This window comes from Chlorocebus sabaeus, chromosome 1 (genome assembly GCF_047675955.1).
Source record: "Chlorocebus sabaeus isolate Y175 chromosome 1, mChlSab1.0.hap1, whole genome shotgun sequence".
Lineage (NCBI taxonomy): Eukaryota > Metazoa > Chordata > Mammalia > Primates > Cercopithecidae > Chlorocebus > Chlorocebus sabaeus.
In genome coordinates, this window is record NC_132904.1 from 12,881,232 (window position 1) to 12,909,037 (window position 27,806).

General features: G+C 55.6%; 2 protein-coding genes across 2 annotated transcripts; one reads left to right on the forward strand and one right to left on the reverse strand.

Annotated features, from left to right (window-relative positions):
• Positions 1-15,007, forward strand: SLC15A3 (solute carrier family 15 member 3). Its single transcript, XM_007996548.3, has 8 exons — positions 1-1,345; positions 5,322-5,611; positions 8,293-8,440; positions 9,965-10,075; positions 10,823-10,991; positions 12,476-12,634; positions 14,071-14,226; positions 14,721-15,007. Exons 1-8 carry the CDS (start codon positions 788-790, stop codon positions 14,873-14,875), a joined length of 1,746 nt encoding a protein of 581 aa, XP_007994739.3. The 5' UTR covers positions 1-787; the 3' UTR covers positions 14,876-15,007.
• On the reverse strand, positions 14,935-27,806 carry TMEM132A (transmembrane protein 132A). Its single transcript, XM_007996534.3, has 11 exons — positions 27,533-27,806; positions 24,842-25,056; positions 24,402-24,620; positions 23,118-23,449; positions 21,413-21,562; positions 20,190-20,385; positions 19,948-20,091; positions 18,313-18,515; positions 17,327-17,603; positions 16,650-16,841; positions 14,935-16,230 (listed from the first exon to the last, which is right to left on the reverse strand). The coding sequence occupies exons 1-11, from the start codon at positions 27,630-27,632 to the stop codon at positions 15,187-15,189; spliced, it is 3,072 nt and encodes a 1,023-aa protein (XP_007994725.3). The 5' UTR covers positions 27,633-27,806; the 3' UTR covers positions 14,935-15,186.

A 27,806-nucleotide genomic window follows, 5' to 3' on the forward strand; every position in this document is an offset into this window, starting at 1 on the left:
CCTGGCTCTAGGGAGGCCAGCAGAGGGGGTTTGGGGTAGCAGGCAGAGGTAGAGGAGGAGGGAGGTTTTTAGAAAGCTGACAGGGCAGGAGCCCTGTGACCCAGGCTTTCACTTCTCCTAAACACCCAGCTGCGCCCTGTGATGCAGGCAGGCGACTGCGGATAGGGCCAGTGAAAGGGGAAGCGAGGGGAGCCCAGAGTTTCTCAAGCTGAGCCTGGTGGGAGGGCTGCAGGGGACTGGGAGGGGAGTGGAGGCAGTGGGGGTGAGGGGAACAGGGAGGAGGTGGAGAAGACAGCAGGGGCAGCAGGGTAACTGGGGCAGAAGGAGCCCCCAACCCACCCCAGGCAGGCCGGGAGTCATAAGGAGAGGGAACAACAGGAAGGGGCGACAAGCGGGGAGGAGGAAAGGGAGGCGGAGGGGCAGCGAAGTGGAGCAGGGAGGGTCGCAGTGTGAACAAGAGGAGGGGGAGGAAGGATCAAGGTGGAGGGAGGAGAGGGGAGAGTTAGGGAGAAACAGCTGCAGGGGAGGCACGGGGAGGAAGGTTTAGGGGTAGGGGAAGGGAGAGGGGAGTTGAAAATTAGGGAGGAGGTAGAGTCCGGGTAGTGAGCGGAGGAACAGGAAGGGTAGGGCAAGAAAGGGAGAGGGGACAGGAGGGAAGGGTAGGCCAAAGCGGTGAGAAAGGAGGGCCAGCCAGTTGGGTGGGGGAGAGGGCCGAGGCCCGGGGGCAGGAGTGCAGGGCTCTGAGGCCGGGAGAGGAGAGCCGAGGGGGGCCCAGCCCGGAGCCAGGATGCCCGCGCCGCGCACCCGGGAGCAGCCCCGCGTGCCCGGGGAGCGCCGGCCGCTGCTGCCTCGCGGCGTGCCGGGCCCTCGACGGTGGCGGCGGGCGGCGGGCGCGGCGGTGTTGCTAGTGGAGATGCTGGAGCGCGCCGCCTTCTTCGGCATCACTGCCAACCTCGTGCTCTACCTAAACAGCACCAACTTCAACTGGGCGGGCGAGCAGGCGTCGCGCGCCGCGCTGGTATTCCTGGGCGCCTCCTACCTGTTGGCACCCGTGGGCGGCTGGCTGGCCGACGTGTACCTGGGCCGCTACCGCGCGGTCGCGCTCAGCCTGCTGCTCTACCTGGCCGCCTCGGGCCTGCTGCCCGCCACCGCCTTCCCCGACGGCCGCAGCTCCTTCTGCGGAGAGATGCCCGCGTCGCCGCTGGGACCCGCCTGCCCCTCGCCCGACTGCCCGCGCGCCTCGCCCAGCCCCTACTGCGCACCCGTCCTCTACGCGGGGCTGCTGCTCATCGCCCTGGCCGCCAGCTCCGTCCGGAGCAACCTCACCTCTTTCGGTGCCGACCAAGTGAGTGGCAGGAGGCCTGCCCCGGCCGATTCCGGTGGGTGTGGAGGGAAGGAGGGCTGTCCCCCAGTGTGACCTGGGACAAACCACGTCCCCTGCCTGTGCCTAGTTTCCTGATTTGAAAGAAGAGGGGTGCCAGCACTTGCAGAACCGATGGCAACCGCAGTGGGAATAACCATGGTTATTTTTGTTTGTTGGTTGGTTTTATTTTTTGAGACGGAGTTTCACTCTGTCGCCCAGGCTGCAGTGCAATGGCGCGAACTCAGCTCACTGCAACCTCAGCCTCCCGGGTTCAAGCGATTCTCCCACCTTAGCCTCCAAAGTAGCTGGGATTACAGGGGCCTGCCACCATGCCCAGCTAATTTTTTTTTTTTTTTCTAAGTAGAGATGGAGTTTCACCATGTTGGTCTCGAACTCCTGACCTCAGATGATCCACCTGCCTCCGCCTCCCAAAGTGCTGGGATTACAGGCGTGAGCCACCACGCCGGAAGGGTTGGTCTTTTTTGAGCTACTTGTAGGCCCTATGCTAAGCACTTTCACTGTTTATCTGATTTAATACTCTTCACCACCCAGGAGGTAGGAATTATTATGCCCATTTTACAGAGAAAAACACTGAGAGGTTTCATGGCATTAATCAACTCGTCCAAGGTGACATGGAGGGTCAAGCAGCCGAGTAAGGGCAGCTGGACTCCAGGTCCCACCATGAGCCTCCTCTGTGTGTTATGGGGACGTACAGGCAGGGCAGAATGGAGCCAGCCTCTTCCTACCAGCAGTGCTGGAGGTTGTCAGGCCGACTTGCTCAGATCCCAGCTCTGCCCTTCACTAGCTGAAGGCACATGGGCAAGAACTTATTTATATCCTGAACGGGCTGCCTGGTCTTCTCCCTTAGCTCAACCTCTGTGCCTTTCTCCACTCCCCCTTGGACACAGCATGGCACGTAGAAGAAATTTAATAATGATTTGCTAAATGAATGAGTAAATGCCCAACACCACGGCTATTTTTTGATAGCTGTTCCCAGTGTGATATTAGACAATACTTTAGACTAAAATGTAATATTATTAAAATAACTACATATGGTGTATATGAGCAAAAGCCAGATGCAGGACTGCATACAGACAGGACTGCAGCCATGTGGAAAGACGAGATGTCAATGAAAGGGAACGGGAGAAACACTGTCACAGTAGTATGATCAGGCCACTGGACTCATTACACTTTCTTCTTAATTGTCTCAGTTTTTCAAATGTTGTTTGATTGCATATATTATACTCATAAAGGGGACATTTTTCAAAAGGATCGTTTCATCCAGTTGGCACCCACAATTCAGCACCTAAGCAGTTTCCAGTGTCCTTGGCAAGGAGTCACTTGTCCAGCTTGTTTAGGATCCTTTGATGATGACTTCGTGCCCCCAGGACAACCCTGGCCATTTCTTTTTCTTTCTATCTTTTTTTTTGAGATGGAGTCTCGTTCTGTTGCCCAGGCTGGAGTGCAGTGGTGCAATCTCAGTTCACTGCAACCTCCGCCTCCCGGGTTCAAGCAATTCTCCCTGCCTCAGTCTCCCAAGTAGCTGGGATTATAGATGTCCACTACTACGCTGGCTAATTTTTGTATTTTTTAGTAGAGATGTGGTTTTGCCATGTTGGCCAGGCCGGTCTTGACTCCTGACCTCAGGTGATCCACCTGCCTCAGCCTCTCAAAGTGCTGAGATTACAGGCGTGAGCCACTGCGACTGACCAACCCTGGCCATTTCTTACTTGTTGTTGACATTCCTTCAGACTTAGAGACCCCCAATATTTGTCAATGGGAATCTCTCATCTTCCTTTAATCCTGTTATTTCGTTGATATCCCACTAGCACCCCCAACCCAGTACCCTTAACCTGTGTCCTTGACCCTGTTGACCTCCAGAGAGCCTCACCCATCCAGTACCTCCTGTGGCAGAATTGATCTTCTGGAGGCCAGGCCACTGAGCAGAGCCTCCCGTGGCACCAATAGTGATAGAAGCTCCTGTACATTCTCCCCTTGGCTGGGCATGAACTTTGGGTGGAGCAAAGGCAGGCCACAAGGCTGCCTCATGAAGTCGGGACCTGATCCCTAGGACAGTGCAGAAACACCGAAATGGTTTGAGGCAGGAATGCACATCACTGGATTTGAGGTCTTCAAAAATGACTCTGGCTGGCCGGGCGCGGTGGCTCAAGCCTGTAATCCCAGCACTTTGGGAGGCCGAGACGGGCGGATCACGAGGTCAGGAGTTCGAGACCATCCTGGCTAACACGGTGAAACCCCGTCTCTACTAAAAAATACAAAAAACTAGCCGGGCGAGGTGGCGGGCGCCTGTGGTCCCGGCTACTCGGGAGGCTGAGGCAGGAGAATGGCGTAAAAACCCGGGAGGCGGAGCTTGCAGTGAGCTGAGATCCGGCCACTGCACTCCAGCCTGGGCGATACAGCGAGAATCCGTCTCAAAAAAAAAAAAAATGACTCTGGCTGCAGTGTAGACAGCGTATGGGTTAACAAGAGCGGGTACTTCACAACAGGCAGGAAGCTGCTGCAGAATTCAGGGGGGCAGTCAGACGGGGGATGTGGGGGTGGGTGGGACTGGCACCATCTGGCAATAGCTATACCCCAGGAGCTGCGTGTTTCACACACTTGCTGATTTCAGAAAGGGCCATCCATCACTCTTGACAAAGTGTCTGCTCATTCTAAAAGAACTCATTTATATCCTGAATGGGCTGCCTGGTCTTCCCCCTTAGAGTTACAATAGTCATATTCATTTACTTCCAATTAATAAATGGAAGTGGCTGCCTCTAATGGGACCTATTCAATTTTCTACTTGAAAGTCTAGAGTGAGAATTATCAGGGAGCTGGCATGCCCCTCCCTCCCCATTGCCAAGAGGACCCCCGGAATCTCCAATGGAATGTGGTTTTAAGTGCATCCGTGTGGAATATAATTTTACTTTTGAAAAAGGAAAAATAAATACTTATATTTTCCTCAGTGCAACTACAGAAAGTAAAGTTTGACAAAATCGCCCCAGCTAGTGGAAATATAAATCTCTAGGTGAAAGGCAGTAACGGATCCTGACATTTGCAGGGGTATCAAAAGGGTGACTGGTTTAGCAATGTAGAGAAGCATTTATTCTCTCCATTGAAATGGCCCCTAGTCCTTACTGCTTTTTTTAAAAACGCAGATACCCAGGTCCTGTCCCAGACCTGCTGAGTCAGAATCTGGGACCTGGGTCTGGGAGATTTGGGAGTAGCCAGTGCAGCTAACTGGAGCCAACAGACCAGAAGGGGCCTGGGGCCTGGCTGTTGCTGATTGATCCAAATCCTAGGTAAAGATTTTCAGCCCATCTACCCTTGCTGGGAGGCCTGAAAAAAAAAAAGTTTTTTCACCAGGCCAGAACTCACTCTTGGGGCTGTGCCTGGGACCACCTCTGCCGCATATCAGAGGGACAAAAATTGGGTGAAAGGATGAGTCACAATAGGTTTCTCTGCTTGCCTCTCTGAATTGCAGAGGAAATTCTCACTCAGACTTCTGTTCTTCCAGTAATATGCATACACCATTTTTAATAATGTGCAACAAAACTGAGATCTTTATTGGCTTTTTTCTGATTACAGAAGTAATGAATAGTGTAGGTTGCTCAGTCAAAGACAAAGGGATAAATCAACCAGAAATGAACAAGTGGCATCCGAGACATCTGTTGTATGTGTTCCTCTGCAACAATAAAAAAGCAATGTGTGTCATGGGTATGCAAAAGCAGCTGGGCCAAATGTCCTGATCTTTAGCAAGTGACTCCCAAGAGAAGGATTCATTCATTCATTCAGCAAATATTTACTGAGTGTCTGTTTAGTGATCAGAGACTAGGAAAGTGTCGGAACGCCCACCACCCACTGACCCCAAGAAGTGTCTCTGTATGAGGGAGGGGTAGGGTACAGAGAGTGCCCCGAACCCCTTTGGCCCTCACTCTCAACCCTTCCTGAATGGCAGGTGATGGATCTCGGCCGCGACGCCACCCGCCGCTTCTTCAACTGGTTTTACTGGAGCATCAACCTGGGTGCTGTGCTGTCGCTGCTGGTGGTGGCTTTTATTCAGCAGAACATCAGTTTCCTGCTGGGCTACAGCATCCCTGTGGGCTGTGTGGGTCTGGCATTTTTCATCTTCCTCTTTGCCACCCCCGTCTTCATCACCAAGCCCCCCATGGGCAGCCAAGTGTCCTCTATGCTTAAGCTCGCTCTCCAAAACTGCTGCCCCCAGCTGTGGCAACGACACTTGGCCAGGTAAGGTGGGGCTCTGGGTGCCAGGAGCCTCCAAGCTTGGAGAAGCACTGGACTGCTTCTGGGGAGGGATGGTCTGGATTGCAGATGTTCTGGTTCAGCTACAGTGATAGCTTTTTATGATGATCTGCTCTCCAGTGGGCCAGAGCTGCCCACTGTGACTGAGGACGGAGGTCAAGGTAGTGGTGGTGGTGGTGGTGGTGGTAGTATTATTGGTGGCCGTCTACGTATAGAATGTGTGAGGATGGGGCTGCGGGCAGTGGCTATCTCTCTAAGCACTTTGGGAGGCTGAAGCTGGCGGCTCTCTTGAGCCCGGGAATTTGAGGCCAGCCTGGGCAACATGGTGAAAACTCATCTCTACAAAAAAAAATACAAAAATGAGTGGGGTGTGGTGGCGTGTGCCTGTGGTCTCAGCTACTCGGGAGGCTGACACAGAAGGATCAATCGAGTCCAGGAGGTTGAGGCTGGAGTGAGCCATGATGGTGCCACTGCACTCCAGCCTGGGTGACAGAACAGAAAAAAAAAAAAAAAAAAAGAAAGAAAGTAAAAAGAAAAAAAAAGGAAATGTGAGGATGATCAGGGTCTTGATAGTGAAGATGGTAGTAAGGATAAGGATGATGGCGTTGGTATCTACACTGAAGACACAAACATTGGCAATGGGGATGACAATGGCATTAAAGGAAGGGATGAGGGATGATGGTTCCAGTGAAGGCTGTTGGGATATAATGTGAATAATTCCACATTACCCTATTACTAACCATCACAGCATCTTAGGAAATCGACCAAACTCGCTACCTCCCCATTAGCTGACATCCAAGGGAGGAAGGTTCTGAATGACCTTAGGTCCCATGGCTTCCTTTTGCTCCTCGCCTTCCTAAATTAACTGTCTACTTATGCTAAGCAAATCTGTCTCCAGACCTTGCAACCAGTTACAGCTCCTGTCAATAGGATCTAGATGAAAAAGGTGAAGAACATGCTTTCCCCAATCTGGCATATTGCTAGAGGTTTGTAAGTTGTCGGGAGCCAAGAAGTGTGGTGGTTTTCATTATCTATCGCTGCCTAACAAACCACACCAGATCTTACTGATTTAAATGACCTTGTTATCTCCTCTCCCAGTTCTGAGCGACTGGGCTCAGTAGGGCAGTTCTGTTTCTCATGATGGCACTGGGGTTGCAGTCATTTGGGACCTGGAAAGGGCTGGAACATCTGAGTCTGCTCACTTACATGGCTGACGGTCAATGTGGGCTGTTGGCTGGGAACTCAGCTGGGACTATGTGGACCAGAGCACCTTGGTTCCCCTTCATGTGGTCTTACCGTGTGGCTTGAACTTCTCACAGCATCTTGTGAGGGTTGCAAGGGGAGGGAGCATTCCAAGAATGCAGACGAGGGAAGAAAGCAGAAGTTATAGGTCTTCTTAAGGCCCTTAAGAGGCGTTGAAGTCCCAGACCACCACTTCTGCTTCATTCTAACAGGTCAAAGCCATCACAGGGCCAGCAGGGAAACAATGGCAGGAAAAGTAAACTCTGCCTGTTGGTGGCAAAATGGCGGCACACGCTGGGAAGGGTGGAGTTCACAGTGACTGTCTTTGAAGATGACCACACTAGTATTGTCCCTTTTGGAATCTCAAAGGACGATGCGAGGCTCTTGGACAAAAAGAGGTCAGAAAGCTCTCAGGACAAAGGGCAAAGGGTAAAGGTTGCAGCAGGGATTGATCAATCCTGTCGCCGACTGATGTTCCCTCTACCCCCGCCTCTCCACTCTCTATGCCTTGTCGTGGAGGGAGAGGGTTGTCATGTTGACTGTTGAGGAGGATGGACTTGGGACAGCAAGTGGGGGGAATTTTGGTGTATCAAATCTGTGACAGCGTCTCTCGCTCTCAGTCAGGCTTGGACTGGGACTCCCCGGTTCCTGTGGCAAATTGATGCTACAAGCCAAAAAATCCCTTCAGACTGTTTTCCACAGTCTCTGGTCTTACTTCCCTCAGGACCCAGAGGGGCCGCAGCTCTAGAGCGGAATGAGTCTTGGCTAGGCACCTTCGCAACAAAAGAGAGGACAGAATAATATTGGCAGTGGTGGTGCCAACACTGAAAAAGAGTGATGGCGATGGGAATGGAAACTCTGTGGAGGGGATGATTCTGCTGACAGCAGCCACCTTACTAAAGGTGATGATAGGAAGGATGCTGGCCTTGGCGATGGTGGTGATGATGGCGAAGGTGGGGTGGAGGAGATGAGGGCACTGATTTCAGGGACATGCTGATACTGAGAGGAGGATTAAATTAGGGGGTGATGGTGGGAGTGAAAACGGTGGCCGAGGTGGTGGGGAAGATTATGGCTGCTGTGTTTGTTTGTTTGCTTGTTTTTTGAGAGGGAGTCTGGCTCTGTTGCCCAGGCTGGAGCGCAGTGGCACAATCTTGGCTCACTGCAACGTCCGTCTCCCAGGTTCAATCAATTCTCCTGTCTCAGCCTCCCAAGTAGCTGGGACTACAGGTGCACACCAAAACAGCCCGGCTACTTTTTGTATTTTTAGTAGAGACAGGGTTTCACCATGTTGGCCAGACTGGTCTTGAACTCCTGACCTCAGGTGATCCACCTGCCTTAGCCTCCCAAAGTGCTGGGATTACAGGCATGAGCCACCAAGCCAAGCGTCGACTGCTGTTTTATCTGCTGCCCCTGGGGTCCCACAGAGACCATCAAGGTGCCCGCCTGCTGCCTGACCAGGGGTCTCCCCAGCCTGGGGCTTCCCCGCAAGAGGACATCGCCAACTTCCAGGTGCTGGTGAAGATCTTGCCCGTCATGGTGACCCTGGTGCCCTACTGGATGGTCTACTTCCAGGTGAGCACCCCTCCCCTTTTTCTCTGGGGGCCCGGCTCCCCACTCACCACCTGAATGGCTTCGGTTCTCATCATAGAGGCCCAGGGCATGTGGAAAGGGGGAAAGTCTGGGAATAAAGTGAGGTGCTGCCCCGTACCAGCTAGCATGGGGCCTGGCACAAAGCCATCTCAGCAATCCAACTCCCTCGGGTGGTGTGGCAAGAGGAACTCTGGAGACGGCTTCCTCCTGCTATACCACCTACGGGAACTGAATTACTGGGATGGCTTTGTGCCAGGCTAGGTCCTTGAATAAGTCACCTCATCTCTCTGGGCCTGTTTCCTCACATGGACAACGGGTGGCTTAAACGAGAGGCTTTTCCAGCTGTGCCGCATTCAGATTGTCCGACTTGGTAGCTGAGGCCTAGAGAAGTTGTATCAGTTGCCCAAGGCCCCACGGCAGGCAGGTCAGGGGCAAGCTCACAAAAGTGGGTACTTTGCAACAGTGGTTCCCCAACCTGGCTGTGCTTCAGAATCACCGGCAGAGCTTTTAAAAATAAGCTGTGTTTTAAAAACAGATTCCAAGTCCAACCCTAGGCTATTGAATCAGAATTGCTGGGGAAGTCTCTAGTTTAAGAAACTTTTCAGATGATACCGACACTCAGAGTTGAGAACTATTGCCTCCCACTCACTGTATTACTCCCAGTAGGGAGGTCAGTGGTGTGTGTGTGTGTGTGTGTGTGTGTGTGTGATTGTTAGGAGGGTGGGCAGCAGCTTAATGCTAGCCCCTAGGCCATAAGATCATTGCCTTTCATGTCCCATTCACAGGAACATTTGTTGGAGCTCCCAGCCTGCTACTTAGGGGCACACAGAGTATGTCTATGATGAGACAGCAGCTTGTGGTGGGAGGGTGTCCATGGCTGATTCTCAGTCATACCAATCAGATACTGACTTCTTTCCATACCACTTGGTAAATGGCTGCTGCTCTGAGCAGCCCACATACCTTCCCCTGCCCTGGCGCTTCTGGTGGGAGTCTCCTGGATCCTACTCCATTATGTAGCAACTAAAGGGGCAATGCCCGGTATGGGACGTGGCCCCTGGGCCCTGCTCCTGCAGCTGTGTCCAGAGCCATTCCGGCAAGTCCACGTCTATGCAGTGGTTGTGTCAACCTGCGGGACTCAGCTTGGTTTCAGTGTGAGATGAGAACTCCCTGCGGGGGCAGCCATTACCTTTCCCATTTCAACAAACATTTATCCATGCTTACCCTGTGCTGGGCCCTGGGGACACAAATACGAGTCAGACCAGCTGTGCCTGGGCTCCGGGATAAGGCTGCACGCACTGGCTACAGGCCTGAGAGCAGAGCGCAGGAAGCTCCCTGCTCAGCCCGGCTATGTAGGAGAAGGGAGGGCGGGAAGGTGACTATCTCCCTGAGACTGGGAGAGGGGACAGCTGCCCCGCTGCCCTGTGCTCTGGCTGAGGAATGCCACCTGGGAGCTGGGAGGGGGCACGGCCAGTTCTGTTCCAGGCTCACCCCCGTCTCTCTTGGCAGATGCAGTCCACCTACGTCCTGCAGGGTCTTCACCTCCACATCCCAAACATTTTCCCAGCCAACCCGTCCAACATCTCCATGGCCCTGAGAGCCCAGGGCAGCAGCTATACGGTGAGAGATAAAGCATGTGTTCAGCACCCAGTTCAGACCAGGTAGCAGCTTCCTCTGAGAAGAGGAGCAAATGAAACCGCCTTCACACTCTCCTTTCCTGGCTGCAAGGCAACCTTGGGATACAGGAACAGCACCTGGAGGGTGGGAGAACTTGTGTGACAGCGCAGGGATCCTGCCAAGACACTCACCTGCTTGAAGGAATTCAGGCCGGCTGCACACCGCCATGCTGCCGCTCTGAAGCAAGCCTCGCTGCCGAATCTGCAGCCTCAGATTAAGCACACTCAGGTCCCTTTTCAACTCTTCCTTGTCCCCTGTTTCTCTAGGACCCTTAGATACCTAGATCTCTGCCTTTCCCAGAGCTTTTGAAACCAGTTCCTTGGCATTTCAGAGACTCAAGAAATGAATGCTCTACAGAGCTGGCAGATAAATGAGAAATTTGCCATTGTACTCCTTTTCTGTGCCTATGGCAGACATCACTAGTCAATCATGACTTTTTTTATGCTGAGCCCATAGATGTTCCATAATCAGCCACTACCAACTGATAAAAGTTAGAGTACAAGAGGAACCTATCTGCCATCTCTATATAATCCCACTCCCTGGCTACACAGCTGAGGAACGTGAGTTCCAGAGAGGGGAAGGAGCTGGACCCCTGGGTCACTCAGGGCCAGTCTAGAGTCCAGGTCTCCTGACTGCAGCCAGGCTCCTTCCACGCTGCTAGCCTGCCTCTCTTGACTTCCTCCCGCCCAGATCCCGGAAGCCTGGCTCCTCCTGGCCAACGTTGTGGTGGTGCTGATTCTGGTCCCTCTGAAGGACCGCTTGATCGACCCTCTGCTGCTGCGGTGCAAGCTGCTTCCATCTGCTCTGCAGAAGATGGCTCTGGGGATGTTCTTTGGTTTTACCTCCGTCATTGTGGCAGGTGTGCAGAGCGGTGTGGGGCAGGGGGCTGAACTTTGGGCTTGAGGAAGTCTGGTTCCACCACGGGCTGATGCTGAAGTGGTGGCCTGGGCCAAGTTCAGCCTCTCCCAGTGGGCGTCAGTGTTGGCTTCCCAGAGGTGCAAGCTGAAAAAAAGCTTCCTATCTAGTCCAGCTGCCCCTCGTTTTGGCAGAAGAGGAAACTCAGGCCAAGAGAGGAACAAATGTTTTCCCCAGTGAATTATAAGTTCCTTGAAGGCAGGGATTGTTATTCTTTTTTATTCACTGCTATGAACATGCATGTGGGCCCTCCATAAATGTGTTGAATGAATTTTCCACTTAGTGGCAAAAGAAGACTTAAAAAGAAATTTCTCTTCCTTCTTCGTTTTAAAAGGATCTGGAGTCATTTGTTACAACGTGGGGGTTGAGGGTGGGGGTGGGAGGGGGCAGCTAAAGAAGTCTTTCACACTGTTGCACAAACCTGAACCCTTTTTACTTGTAACTTTATAACCCTGAAGTTCCTTAGAGTCTCTGAGGGGGAACAGGTGAGTCTCTAAACTCACCTGTTTTAGACACCAAGTCTCTAAAATAGGGACAGGTATCATCTGGGCCCTGAGCAGGGCTCTGCCCTCGTGGAACTCAGTCTGATGGGGGTTGTTGTGAGGATTAAAGGAGATGAAGTCTGTAAAGCACTCAGTAGTGTGCCTGGATCACAAGTGTGAGCTGGAGAAATGAAACCTCCATAAATGGTATTGTGTTGAAAGCATGAAAACCCGACTAGATTTTATTCCAGCTATATCCTTAAAGCAGTTTGTCCTATTTTATCCTCACAATAATCCTGGGAATGTTATTCCTGCTTCTTGCATAAGGGAACTGAGTCTAGAGAGGTTAAGTGATTTGCCCAAGGTCACACAGCTAGCCAGGCTGGGAACCCAGGTCCCCCAACTCCATGTCCAATGTTCATTCCACTAGAGCACAGCTATCTCCCAAGCAACGCAGGAGAAGGAGATAACATAATTAAATTTGAAAGCCAGGTTAGAAACACTATAGCAGTACTTGACGTTGCAGTAGAGAAGTCATGTGATATCGTGGAAGGTAGGCCAGCTTTGAAACCAGACATACCAGAGCTCAAATCCAGCCCTGACTACTTGTCAGCTGTGTGACTGTGGGCTGGTTGCTTAACCTGTTGCACTTTTTTCACCAGCAAGGATGCATAGTAAATGCCTAGCACATAACAGGTTCTCCATTAATGAGACTTGTTAATGAGTGCAAAACTCAGCTCAGAGCTTCTAGCAGCCAACTCCAAAAGGGAAGAGCTGGTCACATCTTGGCCTCCTCCTCCACCCCGAGTCCAGGATTCTTTTCCTTGCCTGATGCTTAATCTTTGGCTACGTCATGAGCACCCCACCCCTGCCATGTACAAGCTCTGCTGTGGGCTAAGCTGCCTGGGGTGGGCCTGACTATAATCCCCCTCTGCTCCTCCACCAGGAGTCCTGGAGATGGAGCGCTTACACTACATCCACCACAACCAAACCGTGTCCCAGGAGATTGGGGAGGTCCTGTACAACGCGGCACCACTGTCCATCTGGTGGCAGATCCCTCAGTACCTGCTCATTGGGATCAGCGAGATTTTTGCCAGCATCCCAGGTACCCTGGATCCCCTCCCCTGCTCCTGCACCAGTGATGGGCTCTGCCCGGTGGCACCTCAAAGTCAGGGGCCCCAGGGCTGCAGCCTCCAGGGCCCATCTGCATGGAGGAAGGCAGTGTTTTCTGACCAGGGCTCTGTCACTCAACTGGGATCTAGTATTGGCACCTGGTTCAAGTCAGCCACTGTGATAGGCGCTGGGGATTTGGAGGCAAGCAAGGCACTTCCCACACCAGCTCTCCACGTATTCCCCTGGTGCCAGGTTCTCCACCCTCTGTGTCTTTGAAGTTGCTGTTCCGTCTACCTTAGATTGAAGGTGAACTCTGATTTCCCCTTCAATTCTGAGCCTAAATACCAAGGTCCTTGGGAGGCAGGGGCCCTCCCTTTCTGCCCCGTGTTCATCTCTCTATCATAGCACACAGTACTCTGGGTCATAATAATGGATTTCTATGTCCTTCGCTCCCCACCCTCCCAACCCCCTTCCCTGGGCTGGGAGCTAGAGCTGCAAGGCTGGGGCAGGCCCTTCAGGCAGCAAAAAAAAACCCAAGAGCTTCCTCAGCTGCGGGCCCAGGGCTAGGCTGGGTCAGATGTAATGAAAAAACTGACCCTGGGAGCTCACTCAGATGGGGAGAGAGTCAGGCAAACAGTGAGCCAGTGGAGTGCTGGGGAAGTCAGGGCAGAGTGTGGTGGGAGCCCTTAGGCATGGAGGGGAGGCAGGCAGGTGAGTGGGTAGGAGGAGGGGTCTTATGGGCAGAGGGAACAACATAAGCAAAGACCCAAGCCTTTGGGAAGTGTGGGGGATAGGACTGGAGGGGCAAGGGAAGTGCAGTGGAGGTGTCGAATTTGTGGGCTGAGCCTGCACCTTGGGATTTCTCCTGAAGGCAACAGTGCCCCTCCCCTCCAGGGGGTTTAGGCCGGGAAAGGACCCCATCCGAGATGCTTTAGACAGATGCTCCTGGCTGTGTGACGAGGACAGGAGTCAGGGGAGTTTAAGAGGCATTTGCAGAAAGTGACCAGGACTGGGGTTGGATCCAGAGAAGAGGAAACAGAGAGAAGGACATACATTTAGAATAGATTTCAGAGGTTGTATCAAAACGATTCAACGATGACATTGAAAGTGGGCAGAGATGGTGGGGAGAGAGAGGAAGTAAAGATGGTGCTGTCACTGAAATGAGCGACCTAGCAGGAAGGGGAGGAGGGGAGACAGAGCTCCTGGGGCAGCGCATGGAGCACCCCGGTGCAGGGGTTCAGCCAGGAGGCAGGTGAGCAGGGTAGAGGGAAAGACGGCATTGATGCATAGGTGCTGTCATTGCCACTGAGTGGACAGGCATCCAAGGGAAGCCTGGAGGGTGGCTTGGCGGGGGCAGCAGGCAGGGGCCTGAGCCTGTTCTCTGCACCTGCACCAGCCCCTGAGATCGTCTCTGCTCCCTCTCCGCAGGCCTGGAGTTTGCCTACTCAGAGGCACCACGCTCCATGCAAGGCGCCATCATGGGCATCTTCTTCTGCCTGTCGGGGGTGGGCTCACTGTTGGGCTCCAGCCTAGTGGCACTGCTGTCCTTGCCTGGGGGCTGGCTGCACTGCCCTGAGGACTTCGGTGAGTATGGGGTCTCCCCAGGAGTGGGACATGGGTGGAGGGAGGCTTGGAAAGGAGGTGGCAACTGCTAAGTGCTTTGACTCTGGGCAGAAGCAAGAAGAGGGCTAGACTTGGAGAATGGGGTTCTAGTCTGGGCTTGGCCAGTCACCCACAGCATGGCTTCCCTCCTTGGGCCTTTGTTTCCCCAACTGTTGAACTTAGTGGACCTCCAGGGCTCCTTACTGCTTCTGGAACTCTGCCATTTCTGGCTGAAAGGTTACCTTTCTCGTGGTGTTTGTATTTCACACCCCCTTCTGAATAGCTGAAGAGGAATTGTAGATACCCCTGGAGACCTTCAGGAAGCCAGACATTAGCGGGTATCTGTCCAGTGTCTTCAGATCCCACCACTGCCCACATGACCTCAGCTGCCAGCCCCAGGGCTGGGACATGGCAGGCACAGGGCGCAAGTCAGAGGATCCCTGTCCTGACCCAAATCTAACCCCTCCTTTCCCCAGGGAACATCAACAATTGCCGGATGGACCTCTACTTCTTCCTGCTGGCTGGCATTCAGGCTGTCACGGCTCTCCTATTTGTCTGGATCGCTGGACGCTATGAGAGGGTGTCCCAGGGCCCAGCCTCCCACAGCTGTTTCAGCAGGGACAGGGGCTGAACACACCCCATTCCAGCCCCTTTGCTTCACTCCACCAGACAGACAGCAGCAGTCCCGGCTCTGGTTTCCTTCTCGGTTTATTCTGTTAGAATGAAATGGTTCCCATAAATAACGGGCATGAGCCCTTCCTCACGACCATGGTCCATGACAAGGGGCAGGGCAGAGGGGGCCTGGGCGGGAGTCCTTGCGGGGGACCAGGCAGGGGACTTGGATCACCAAGCACCAGACGAGCGGTGGTGGGCAGGCGAGAGGCTCGGTGGGACCTCCACCGCTGTTCCCCAGCTGGTGGCTGACCAGGTGGCTGTGGAGGGTCAGGAGCTGCCCCGGATCCTCTCCATGTAGTTGCGAAGCTCCTCAGGGTCCTTCAGCCCCATGTCCTCACACACCCAGCGGATGTCCTCCTCGCCTGCCACAAGGATGGACTGCACAGCAGGGGCCCCTACAGGCTCCTCAGGGGGCTGGGCTGGAGGGGCTGGCGCAAATGTCACGAACTCTACTCGCTTCCGCCGCCCCCCAGCCTCCTTTCGGGCCAGGGTGCTTGAGGAGCTGGTGGTGCCCCCAGGAGGGCCAGGGGCCAGGGTAGGGGCCTCCCCTCCTCCCCCACTCTCACAGGGGCAGCCCCCCTCCCCCTTGGGCAGGCCAGGGGACTGCCGGTCCAGCTGGCGGCTCAGCTCCTCCTGGTCAGTGCCCAGCCAGACCCAGTTGTGGGGCGGGGGGGAGGTGGGGTCAGTGGCACTGTCGGGAGGCTCTTTGCGCTGATAGCGCAGGACGAAGACCACACCATTGACCAAGAAGACGACGATGGCCACGCAGAAGATTCCCAGCAGGGCGTACATGCCCAGCTCTAGGTCGGTGACACGCTGAGGGGCAGGGACCATCTCCTCCTCCTCTTCCTCCTCCTCCTCCCTGGCTTTGGTGTCCTCCTTCCTGGCCTCCTCCTCTGCCCGCTCAAACTTGCCCCTCACACCTATGTTGTCCCCGACACTGCCTGCCGCCTGCCGTTCACCACCCATGGTGGCTTCTGTGGCTGGTGGGCTCCAAGCAGGGCTGGATGGGAGGGCAGGGGCTGGAGTGGAGGCAGGGGGCAGCCCCAGCCAGGCGGTACCAGAGGCCAGAGGCACACGGTGGCGGCCCCGGCGGCAGGGCTCAGGTGGGTGCAGAGCCACATGCAGCGGCAGCCCCTCGGTGCCTGCCCCACTCACCACCACCCCAAGCTGGGTGCCCTGCTCCTCAGCTGGCAGGATGGCACCAGGCTCCTCGGCTGAGACAGACAGTCCCAGGTCATGGCGGTCGTAGAGCTCAGCCGGGGCCACAGTGTGATCAGAGAAGGACAGCCATAGGGAGAGGGCCACCTCCTGTGGAGCACACAGACACAGGCAGAGACACGCGAGGGCACGCACGCATGCACAGAGAAACCACTCCCACAGAGACAGGCCACATGGAAGAGAGACCAGAGAGAAAACAGACACAGGCAGATAGACAAAACACAGGGAGAGAGGGGATGCGTGTCAATCACCTGTCTGCCACTCAGTCCTAGGGTCTGAGTTATTGGGAGGGTCCTCAGTTAGAGCCATCTAACCAACCTCCCACTGCCATACTCCAGCCACTGCTTGATCACCTCCAGCGGCAGAGAGCTCACTACCTCACAGAGTCAGTCCTCACTCTGAAAACCCTAAGGGGTCAAGGTGCCAGGTTCCCCTTCCTCCCATCCCCCTCTAACATAAGCCCCCATCTGGAGATGTTGACCTCATCCCCCTGACCCCCCAACTGTCACCTGCTTTGGGGCGGGAAGGGCTGACTGTGCCCAGCACGTGGCTGTGACCTCCCCGGGGTGGGCAGTGCCCCGGCTCAAGGTCAGCGAGATGCCCATCACTGGCTGCACCCTCAGCTCCAGCACTGAGACCTTGTCATCCGTCACAGCCAGGGCCTGCTCCCCCAGGATGGAGTCAGACAGCGGGGAACGCACCTGAGGGTGGGAAGGAGCTGGAGGTGGGGGAGCCTTCCATACAGACAGCCCCCACCCAGAGGGAACTGGGTGCTCCCAACACCCTTACAGGCTGCTCTCCGGAGGTGGGGGGGGGTCTTCACCACGGACAGCCCCCACCCAGAGGGAAAAAGGAGCTCCCAGCAGCCTCATTGGCTACTCTCCCTCTATTCTTTGCACCCCAGTGCATACTTGGACCCCAATCCCACACCTTGGGGACAGTTCCCTTTTCCCTCAAGACCTGGTCCCCACGTTACCCACACCTCAGCCCTTCATAGCTAGAGGGCTTCCCCCCTTATGCGGCCACCCCATTCTGAACCCATCCCCAATCCCACTGCTCTCAGACCTAGACCTCACAACTCCCCACACACTGGGCTCCCGGCACACTCTCACTCCCACCCGCAGGCATTCTGGGGGCCCCTCCACCCTTCTCAGGGGGTCTGCGCTCCTGGTCCCCGGCTGCTTACCTCAATGGAGGTGACACCGGGCTCCCGGCCCACCAGGACGCGGCCGCCCTCCAGCGAGGCTACACGCGGGTCCAGCACGCGGGCATGTGGCGCCACAAGGTGGGACACGTCCAGCAGCCAGTTGGGGCCAAGCAGGTGCGTGAGGCGGCGGCCGCCGTCCAGCGGGTGGGCAGCGAAGGGGGCGAGGAAGCGCACACCGGCGCGCTGGTACTGCAGGTGGCAGCCACGGGCGCGCCGCTCGGTCTCATCTGCCGCCTCTGCGGCGGGTTCCGCAGGCCTGCAGGGCGGGGAGGCCGGAACTGGCTGTCAGCGCTGCCCGGCCCCAGCCTGCCCAGGGCCCAGCTGCTGAAGATCCCCAGCTCCTCCCCGGCGGCTCCTAATCGCCAGCGGCTCCTGTTTCTCAAAGGCAGACATCCGCCCCTCTTGGGGTCAGGCCCTTCGACCCCCAGCCCACTCCGGACCGGCGCTGTGCCTCGATCTCTGCTCTTGCTCTCAAGTGGACCCCAGGGGAGACACTCTCTTTCGGGGACCCTGGGGGCGCTCTCTCTGAAGGGCCTGGAAGCTAGATTCCTTGCCCTGGGTTTTGGGGAGCCCCCTCCAAAGGTGTTCGTTTCGTGAACTCTGTGTTAGGCTCTGGGGGTACAGCAGTGACCAGCATAGACAGACCCCGGCTTCAAGGGGCTGACATTCTCGGGGGAGGAGCGTGGAAAGGATGGACAGGCAACATTAACCAGTACTGATGTAGATTAGGAAGTGGAGGGTGCTACGGGAGAAATGAGGCAGGGAAGGAGGAGGATGCGGACGTCAGCAATTTCACAGAAAGCTGTCATTGGTTGGGCGGTCCAGGGTGGAGGTGGGCAGAAAGAACTGCAAGCAACGCGGCAGTTTTTCAGACCCCGACTTGGGCCCATGGCTGTGTCCCCTGCACCCTCTCCGTCCCAGTGTGACTTGCCAAGGCCTGCCAGCTTCCTCAGGCCTCCACTCACCCTTCGGCAGAGCTAGGTACCCTCCAGCCGCGGACCTGCTCGAGCGTGGTGTCGGTGAGCTCGATGCGCAGTGGTAGCAGTGGGGCCCACACTGTCAGCCGCAGCGAGGCCCGGAGCCGGCGCCACCAGAAGTCTACCCGCACCCCCCGGGCGCCCCGGCTCTCCTTGCCAGCCACGAACACGGCATCACAGGCCTCAGACACCTGTGGAAGGGCAGAGGGCAGGCGGGCGGGCTAAGCCACTAAAGATAGGTGTGAGGTTGGGCCCGGTGGGTGGCTCATGCCTGTGGTCCCAGCACTCTGAGAGGCCGAGGTGGGTGGATTGCTTGAGTCCAGGAGTTTGAGGCCAGCCTGGGCAACATGGCAAAACCCCCTCTCTACAAAAAATACAATACATCAGCCAGGGGTGGTGGCACGTGCCTATAGTCCTAGCTACTGGGGAGGCTGAGGTGGGAGGATCTCTTGAGCCTGGGAAGCTGAGACTGCAATGAGCCGGACTGTATCATTGCATTCCAGTCTGGGGACAGAGTGAGACTCTGTCTCAAATAAATAAATAAATAGATTAAAAGAAAAAAAAAAAAAAGGCATGGGCCAGAAGAGAGCAGCCTGGACCTCAGGCCATAGGATGGGCTCCCACTGAGTTCGGCTCTGTGTCTCACGGGAATGCATGTTGCAGCAGGACTGTTGGTTAAGCCCCTGTTCTTTGTGTAAGATTTTACTGTAGGGGCCATTCCTTGAGTTTCCCTGGGGCTCAGTCAGGGGAACTGGCCACTGCATACCAGTCTGCCTCCTGGCAGAGCAGGGGTGTGAACCCAAAACTTTGGCTCCTGATTCGTGCTGGCCTTTGACATTGCTCTTGGAGCCCCCTGGCAGCCAGCTACAGCCAGGTAGGCAGAGGTGGGGCAAAGCAGATCTCCCCACCAAGGCCCTCCAGCAGGAACCACACACATTTGAGCAAAGGGCGCTACAAGTGGGGAAAGGCACCTTCTCCCTTCAGGTGGCTGCGATTTGCATACATGCAGGCTCCATGCTTCCCCTGTTAGAACTTCAAGATAGAAAGTTCCTCTACCCACCCCCCTTTTTTTTGCTTCACAATCACCAGAAATAATAATAATAATTTTTACCATTGTATAATTATTACATCATATTACAACAGCAATAGGCGCCATCGTTTCAGCCCCTGCTGTCTGCTGAATACTGTCTTAAGGTGCTTTTAATTCTTTCAACAACCCAAAGATATGTTCCCATTTTAAAGTTTAGGGAACGAGGCTCAGAGAGGTTAGGAGATCAGCCCACGATCACACAGCTGGTTGACAACAAGAATGTGTTTCAAACTAAAACTTTCTGATCACAAAGTACGTGCTCTCAACTCTCAGGCCAGCTCACCTGCCAGTGCAATAATGAGCATGAAAGTGTCTAAGGTTGGGGGACTGTTAGGGTTACTTGGCTCCTACTTGATTTGGGAGAGAGGTGGCTGGAACAAAAGAAGTTGAAGCTGTGGTTCCTCCCATGAGGTTTCTGGTCTCAAGAAGAAGCTGTTCTCTTGGGGACCCACATGAGGAAGGAGGAAAGGGGTGTATGTGTAACTGTGCCCACACAAATGCAGACTCACATGAGCTGGGTACCTACCACTCACCTGCAGGACCTGCGTGTTGGCCGACTCGCAGCCGACATGCTCTGTCACCTCCACCAAGGCCCCTCCGCCGTCCACAGTGACAAGGCGCACGGGGACATGCTGGGGCACTCCAGTCAGTGGTGCTGTATTCACCAGCTCCTCAGCCTGGGGGTGGAGGAGGGGCTCAGCCCCAGGTCCCTGAGCTCACGGGCTCCTGGGACTTGGCCTCCAGCCTTCCCCGGCAGAGATGGAGGTCTCCTTACCTTGGCCAGTGGGATAAGGGCTCTGATGTCTCGCTCTGACACCAGGATTTCCCACACCATTTTGTCCTTCTCTGCTTCAGGGGCCTGGCCGGGGTACTCCAGCTGCCACGTGACGGGGCGAGTGACCGCTACGCCCCCACCAGTGCTATTCTCCACCACGAAGTCCACCCACAGGAACTCAAACAGTTCAAGGGGACTGCCGGTCAAAAGAGAGAGAGAAGCCAAGTGCTTGCTAGCTGCCAGGTATGGCCTCAACTGTTCCTACATTCATGATTATCCCAATTTTACACAGGAGAAAACTGAGGCACAGAGGTTATATAGCTCACTTAAGACCACACAGCAAAAAGTAGCGGGGCTGGGATCTAAACCCAAGCATCCTCGCTGCAGCCCAAACTCTGACCCACTCTTGGCCTCTCTAAGATCCTTGAAGCCACTTAACCACCTCCCACCTGGCAAGGTGGCTTGCTCCCCTGCCTGCCGGGGCCGCTTCCCCCAGACCTCTGCTTTCCACAGCCACTGAGGTGGCACGCGGGAGATTCACTTCCAGGTCCCAGGACCAAACACCTGACCCTCTGAATGATAAGCTTCCTCTGATCAAACAAACATCTATGTGCTGGGAACCGTCCTGGGTGCTTGATATGCAGTACTTTATTTTCAAAAATGCTAAGGGATGCATTATTATTCCTATTTCACAAGTGAGGAAACTGAGGCTTGGTTAGGGGAATGTTCACTGGCTTGCCCCAGGTTTTGCCCATCCCAAAAGCATCAGAACCAGAATTCAAACTGGGGCTACCGAGTCCATGGCCTTGACCCAGGCTCAGGGCATGAATAAGAAGAGTTCACAACTGCAGAACTGCAGTTCAGAACGGCAGCTGGGCTTTTTGGGGGAATGTGAATGGTCCAGAGAAAGAACCATTTGGTGGAAGCAGAGGGATGGAGTAGTGGCTATGAGGGCTGTACCTGGGGGACAGGATTGGTTGGCATCACTTAGAATAACACTCACAGACACTTGCTATGCCTGGCACATGGCTGGGGCTGGGAAGATAGTGGCCGAATGAATGAATGAATGATGCCTGCTTTGTGCTTTGTGCCTTGAAAAAGTCTGTCCTTACGTCTGCTCACCTGGGGATCTAGAGGCAGCATGGCAGCTCCCAAGCCTGCCCACCTGCACTCTATAATCGGCCCTCCCTCCCTTGCCCCCTGGGTGGAGGGAAACTGCCCACCTGGAGTCTGGCTCTGTGAGCCCAGCACGGTGGCAGGTGATGAGGGTGGTGTGGTGCTTGGAACCCTTGAAGCGGTCCAGCTTGGCAGTCCACAGTGTGGGCTGGGCTGGGCGGGCGGCTGTCACATGCAGCCCCTTCTTCACCTTGATCCTGGGGAAGAAGGTATAGGCTCAGTTTGGCAAGTTGGATGCTGAAGTGTGGGCTGGATTGAAGGGGAAAGACAAGGGGCCGAAGCCCTCTGACCTCCCCGGCTCCAGTCTGAATCTCCTCTTCACCATCTTCCAACCCAGAAGGACCCCGCCTCAGTGCAGCTCACACCTTCCAGCTCTCCCCCACCCAAAGACCACTTACGCCTCCCCACTTCCCATAAGGTCAAACCTTAGCCTGGCATTCGGGGGCCTTCCAGGGTCTGGTTCGGCCTTACCTTTGGCTGTGACATCTTTCCATGCACTCTCTGCTTCAGCTACACACAAGTTCTTCCCCACACACACAGCACCCATTTGTGGCTCCAAGTCTTTGCCCAGTCTGTGCCTTCAGTCTGCTCTGCCCTTTCTTACTTTACCTGCTGATGCTTTAAGCCACCAACAACTCACAGACCATCTCCTTTAGAAAGCTTTTCCAGTGGTGGGATGAATTTCCCCCTTACTGCACCCAGTGACCCAAGCTCCCATAGCACTGTGAACCTCCCTCAGTGCTTACACACCCACATGCCTTCTAATCCAATTCATGCCCATCCAGCTCCCTTCCCTACCACTGGGGGCCCCTTTCTGCCAGACAGGGACTGGCCCTTGCTCGTGTTTGGATCTGCAGAGTAAAGACACAGGGTTTGGCAAGCCGCAAGTGTCTAGGAAAGATCTGCTTAATAAGAGTGAGAATAGGAGGGCGTAGGAGATGGGGAGACACAGAGACGGGACACGCACAAACCCAGGCAGGGCTTGAAACGAGGTCTAGGTTTCAAAGCATGTCTGCAGACCACTCTTCAACCCTCAGGAAAGGCCTCATTACGAAGTGAACCAGTCCCAGTGCCTCACCGTAACCAAGCCCAGGACTATCCTGCCTAGAACTCAGGCTTCTCAGAATCCTAAAGCCTAAGAGATGTCTCACCCATGAATTCCTGCACTAGACTCCAAAAGCAAGTCGTACTCTGCAAGCCCTTGCCCGGTGAACTGGGTAGGTGGGTGGGGGCTGCTTTGGGGGAACTTATTACAGAAAAGGACACAAAGAATGAGGGCCTTCCTATGGGGAAGAGCAGGCTCTGTCCAAAGCCTAGGGACCTACGGCGAGGGTGGCAAGGAGGGAGAGCATGTAGGTGAACGTGATTGGGGCAAATATCCCTCCGGAACACTGGAGCAAGAGCCCACGCTTAGGTACTGCATTTTCCAGTCTCTAAGCCCTTTGTGGGTTCCCCTCCCTGCAGTCTTGCAGCTGCCCTGAAGCTGGACCATGTTAGCCCCATTGGATAAAGGAATCTCAGGGAGGTGCCAGGGAGAGGGGCAGCTTCCTACTTCTGACTCTAATTCCAGGGCTGTGCCCATGGTGGGCTCCTACCAGCCCAATCATGGCTTTTTACCTGGAAGGAGTTTGGTGGACACACGTTTTGCAGAGGTCAAGGATTCCAGCAAGGACCCCAAGAGGAGCAGGTACCTGTCCCTAGTCTTCCCGCAGAGGTTCCCACCCTCACCCATCCCCACGGCCTGGTGCTCACCGCAGGGTCAGGAGGCTGGCTGTGAAGTTGTGCCGAAGCAGGAGGGTAGCACTAAAGAGCTGGCCGGGCCGCACTGGCACGTCAGGCACCCGCAGAGTCACAGCCTCGTCCAGTGGTACCTCCTGGTACTGCGGGGGATCTGCTGGGCGCAGCTCCACACCCCCCACTGGGAGGGCCTGCTCCCCCGGGTCGTTCTCCTCACCCGAGCCACAGCCCCCGGGGCCCTCGGCCGCAGGCTCAAGTGTGTAGGCCAGCTCGGCCCGTGTGGTGGAGGCCTGGGAGAACCAGTGCGAGGGAAGCTCCAGCTCCACCACGCAGGCGCCCAGGGATGGCTGTGAAGACATGACAGCAGTAATTGGCATGCGGGTGGGCACAGGGCGAGGAACAGGATTCTCAGCACCCATGGCAGGAAACCCAGAGCTGGAGGGGCTCATGAAAGGGAGGCCCAGCATGAGCCGGAGACATCGCCTGGGTGACATAGCAAACGGGCGACATGGCTGGGGCTTCAAACCAGGTCTAGGTTTCAGAGCATGTCCGCAGACCACTCTTCAGACCTTGGGAAAGACCTTTGCGGGAACTTATTACAGAAAACGACACAAAGAATGAGGGCCTTCCTATGGGGAAGAGCAGGCTCTGTCCAAAGGTTAGGGACCTACGGCGAGGGTGGCAAGGAGGGAGAGCATGTAGGTGAACATGATTGGGGCAAATATCTCTCTCTGGGGCACTGGAGCAAGAGCCCATTACCTTGGGAAAGGTCTCATTACAAAGTAAGCCAATCCCAGTGCCTCACCCTAACCAAGCCCAGGACTATCCTGCCTAGAATCTAATCTTCTTCTCAGAATCCTAAAGCCCAAGAGATGCCTCTCCCATGGAGTCCTGTGCTAGACTCCAAAATAGAGGAAATAGCAATTATAAAAGTAATACTAATAATGCAAACACACTGGCTGAGTGATTACTCTGCCATAAGCTATCCTTCCATTCATCTCACTTACTCCTTCCTCCAACTCCAGATAAGGTAGGAATTGTTATCACCCCATTCTTCAGATGAGGAAACTGAATCTCAGAGAGATGAAGTTACTTGCTCAAAGTCACACCAAGGACTGAACTCCCTCTGGGGCCCTAAATAACCTTTTCACAGCACTGAAAGCAGTGGGGGCAGAAATGGAGTTGGTGGTCCACAACCCCCGCGCTTCCCAAGAGTGGGGGCTTCCTCTCTGTGGTGGGCCCACCACCTGGCTGAGGCAGCTGCAGCAGGACCAGCCTAGGTGGGGCCTGTCTACTCACCTGGAAGCGGCAGGCTTGGTGAGCAGTGCCTGCAGGGTGTGTGGCATGGAGCCGGGCACAGGGCAGGCTGCCAGACCCTGGTGGCCAATCCTGCCCTTTGAGGTGGAAGAGAACCCGGGCATGGGGCTCCGCTGGAGTCACAGCCGCTTCCACTGACACGGCCCGCACGTCCCATGGGACTGGCCGTTGGTGGGGCTCAGTGACTCGAGGAGGGACCACCTGGAGGGAGAATGAGAGGGCTTAACAAAAGAGGAGGTTGCAGGGGAAGATCTAGGAAGATGGGATCCCAGCTTGGCAGAAGAGAACCTTTGTGGGCTTCAGTTTCCCCCTCTGGACTATGAGGAGCACAGCAGGGGCTGGGGAAGGCTCCCAAGCCATACCCAGCAGAACTCAGGCCCTGAGTCCTGTTAGCCTGAGATTCCCTGGTGCCCCCTCCTTACCTGCTGAGTGGCAAAAGGCGGGTAGGAGGCCCGGAGAAGTGGCTGGGCCCTGGGCCAGGGCTGCAGGAGCAGAAAAGTCTCAGATCGAGAGCTCAGAGAGGAGTTGGCAGGTGGGTAGTGGCCCACCTGCTGCACACGGAAGTGCTCAGGGGCGTCTAGGAGCTCCAGGGCTGCTGGCAGGTAGACAGGGTCCAGGGGAGCCTGGCCACAGTCCACTGAAGAGGGATAAGAGGGAGAGATGGCAACAGCTTCAGAGCTGGCAGAGGCTAACCTGAGCGCCATGCTGGGCACAGTAGTTGTGGGCAGGGGAGGGAGAAAAGGGCTGTAAATGTCCCTTCCCCTCTCACCACCATTTCACAGATGACGTCACTGAGGCTTAAAGAGCCTCACGCAGGTAGCATGTAGCAAAGCCAGGATTCAAATCTGAGTCCAGGACTGGACACTTCCCAGCCATTCCTTCTACTTTCCACAGACCTTGGCTTTCTTCTCTCCAACAGCCTTCTCAATGTCTGCTTTTCTCCAGCTCCTGCCCTCTATCTACTCGCCTCTGACACCAAGGCACTTCTGGGCTACAACTATCCCCAGACTGGGCCAGTGTGGTAAAAGATGGTAATGAAGTGAGCTTTCTCTGCCCTGAATCCTTGGCCAGGCTTTGCTGGGCATCTACTCCTCCTCCCCCATCATTGCCATGGCAACCTGAAGCATCTTTCCAAGCTTGCTCCCTTCTTCCCTGAACCGACTGGTATTGAGTGCAAGTGTGGGATGGGCAGGTGCGGAAGGTGCTGAAGAGATCTGTGAAGGCACTTGCTTGCCCTGGGGGTGGGGTGGAGACCATGAGCCTGGGGCGACTGTCAAAATAATCAATCATCAGAAGGACAAAGGACCACTAAGGCCATATTTGTTTGCCCTAACTATGAGCACTAATAATAATAATTAGCATTTTGTGAATGCTATATGCAGGTGAGAATTTAAATACTATATGTGTATGAACTATTTGAGTCTTTGTAATAATTCTGTGAGCCAGGTTCTATTATGATGAATCCCATTTTGTGGATGTAGAAAATGAGGTGGAGAGGTTAGGGAACTTGCCTGTGGTTCCACAGCTGGAGAGTGAAGGAGCTAGGAGTTCATCCCAGGCATTAGCCACTAGACCATCCGGCCTCTCTACCTGCCACCTCTCTCTCCACTCTTCACTGCCACGGTGCACCCTGCAGGCTTCATGCCCTGGAGCACACCTCCTCTCCTCTGCTCTGCCTGGGGGCACCTCCCTCCTCATTCAGGGCCATGAGTGAATACGGCCTCCTTCTGAAGGAAGCCCTCCTTGGTTACTCGCCTTCCCACCAGTCTCCTGTCTTTTGCAACGCTGGGTGCCTCCTCTGAATTAGTAATCTTCCTATCAACCAGGGACCTTGTCGTGCTCATCCTGGAATTCCTCCAAACTAGGAAGCTCTCCCTAGAGAGGATTTCCTGGGAGCCTGGAGACCTGAACTTAAATTGATGAACCTTGGGTCAGGCATTAACATTTTGAAGCCTGTTTCCTCACTTGTAAAACGGGCAGAAGCATTAGGTGACACTGTGGACAGGACAGGGCTGTGTAAACTGTGGAGTGCTGTCTGGAGGGGGGAGGCATTATTGCTGCTGCGTAATGGATTTGACAAGGTTTTCCTCCTCTCTCTAGTAGGACTCCCACCGGGTCCCTCGGGCTGGGGAGCAGGTGGCTGAAAGCAACCCCACAGCTAGCTCCGTCTCAGCCCCACAGCTGGACTGTGGGTGGGGGTGGGGGAATTGGTTTCAACCTCCTTCCTGGCCCTCCCCACCAAGGAGCATATAACTGAGAGGCTCTCCCTGCCCCCTGCCCCCTGCCCCAAGCGTAACAGGTGACTACTGCTCCCTAGGGGCAGCCACTGGCTTCAGATTTGCCTCCTACTCCATTGCCTCCGTAATTACAAGATGCTCTTAGCCTGACTCCCACGGACTCCCATCACCCAGCGCTCGGCTCTCTCGGTGGGGAGGAGGGCAGAGAATGTTTCACTGTCCCCCTGGTCTTCTGTGGCATCCTTTGCCTTGCAGCCACAGCCCAGCTAGCTCAGGTCAAGGGAGTCCGACCCCCACCCAGAAGAACAGGGAAGTTGCTGCCCTTTCCCCCAGTGACAGGAATCCTCCCAAGGGCCCTGGAAGGCAAGGATGCGGCCATCCCTGGAGACGCCAAAGTCAGGGAGCCCCTGGAGGAAGGCGGAGGGAGAGCTTGCGTATCTTGCAGGTCCCAAGCAAAGGGGCTGCTTTCCACTCCCGAGGGGGGTGGGTTGGTGTTGGCGGAAGGAGGCTAGGAGGGTGCAGCGCTACAGACCACAGATGAGGGAGTGGGGATGACGTTAGTGCGCCCGGGACCGGGGCCACTGGGTTCGATGCCCGGGCTGAGGGGCCCCTCGCAGAAGGTGTGGGACAGGGAAGCTCCTGCGCCGGGCTGCCCCGGGTCGCCGCGGGTCAGGAAGGAGTTGCCGGGTCGTGCAAGGTGAAGGAAACCTTAGGGGCGAGCGGCTGGGGAAAGGTTCCCGAGGGCAAGACCTCTCCGACCTTCAGGGCGCTGCGGGGCGACCCCGCTCAGGGTTCAGTCCGAGAACCCGAAGGTTCGTGGCTCCCGGGCATCACTCGCTCCCACTCGCCCCGGCCCGGCCCTCCCCTCCCGCTGACCTCTCACGACGTCCACGGCGAGGGCCACCAGGAGGCAGAGCAAGGGGCCGTAGGGCCCCCGGGGGGCCGCTGCCGCGCGCCCGGCCATCAGCGAGCACATCCTTCCCACAGAAGGCGGGGACCAGGCGGGCGGCTCAGGTGGCCCTGGTCCCACCCGGCATCTCCCGCACCCGCTCCGCGCCAGCCACACCTGGCCCGCTTGGTCCCCGCCGCCGCCGCCGCCGCCGCCGCCCGCCCCGCGGCTGCAGTTCCCAGACAATGGAGCGGGAGCAGC

Coding starts and splice junctions, on each gene's coding strand:
- SLC15A3 (XM_007996548.3), top strand. CDS start 788: ATGCCCGCGCCGCGCACCCGGGAGCAGCCCCGCGTGCCCGGGGAGCGC. Junction 1,346..5,321: donor CCTCTTTCGGTGCCGACCAA/GTGAGTGGCAGG, acceptor CCTGAATGGCAG/GTGATGGATCTCGGCCGCGA. Junction 5,612..8,292: donor TGGCAACGACACTTGGCCAG/GTAAGGTGGGGC, acceptor GGGGTCCCACAG/AGACCATCAAGGTGCCCGCC.
- TMEM132A (XM_007996534.3), bottom strand. CDS start 27,632: ATGTGCTCGCTGATGGCCGGGCGCGCGGCAGCGGCCCCCCGGGGGCCC. Junction 20,386..21,412: donor CTCACAGAGCCAGACTCCAG/GTGGGCAGTTTC, acceptor TTTGACCGGCAG/TCCCCTTGAACTGTTTGAGT. Junction 16,842..17,326: donor CCGGTGTCACCTCCATTGAG/GTAAGCAGCCGG, acceptor TCCCACCCTCAG/GTGCGTTCCCCGCTGTCTGA.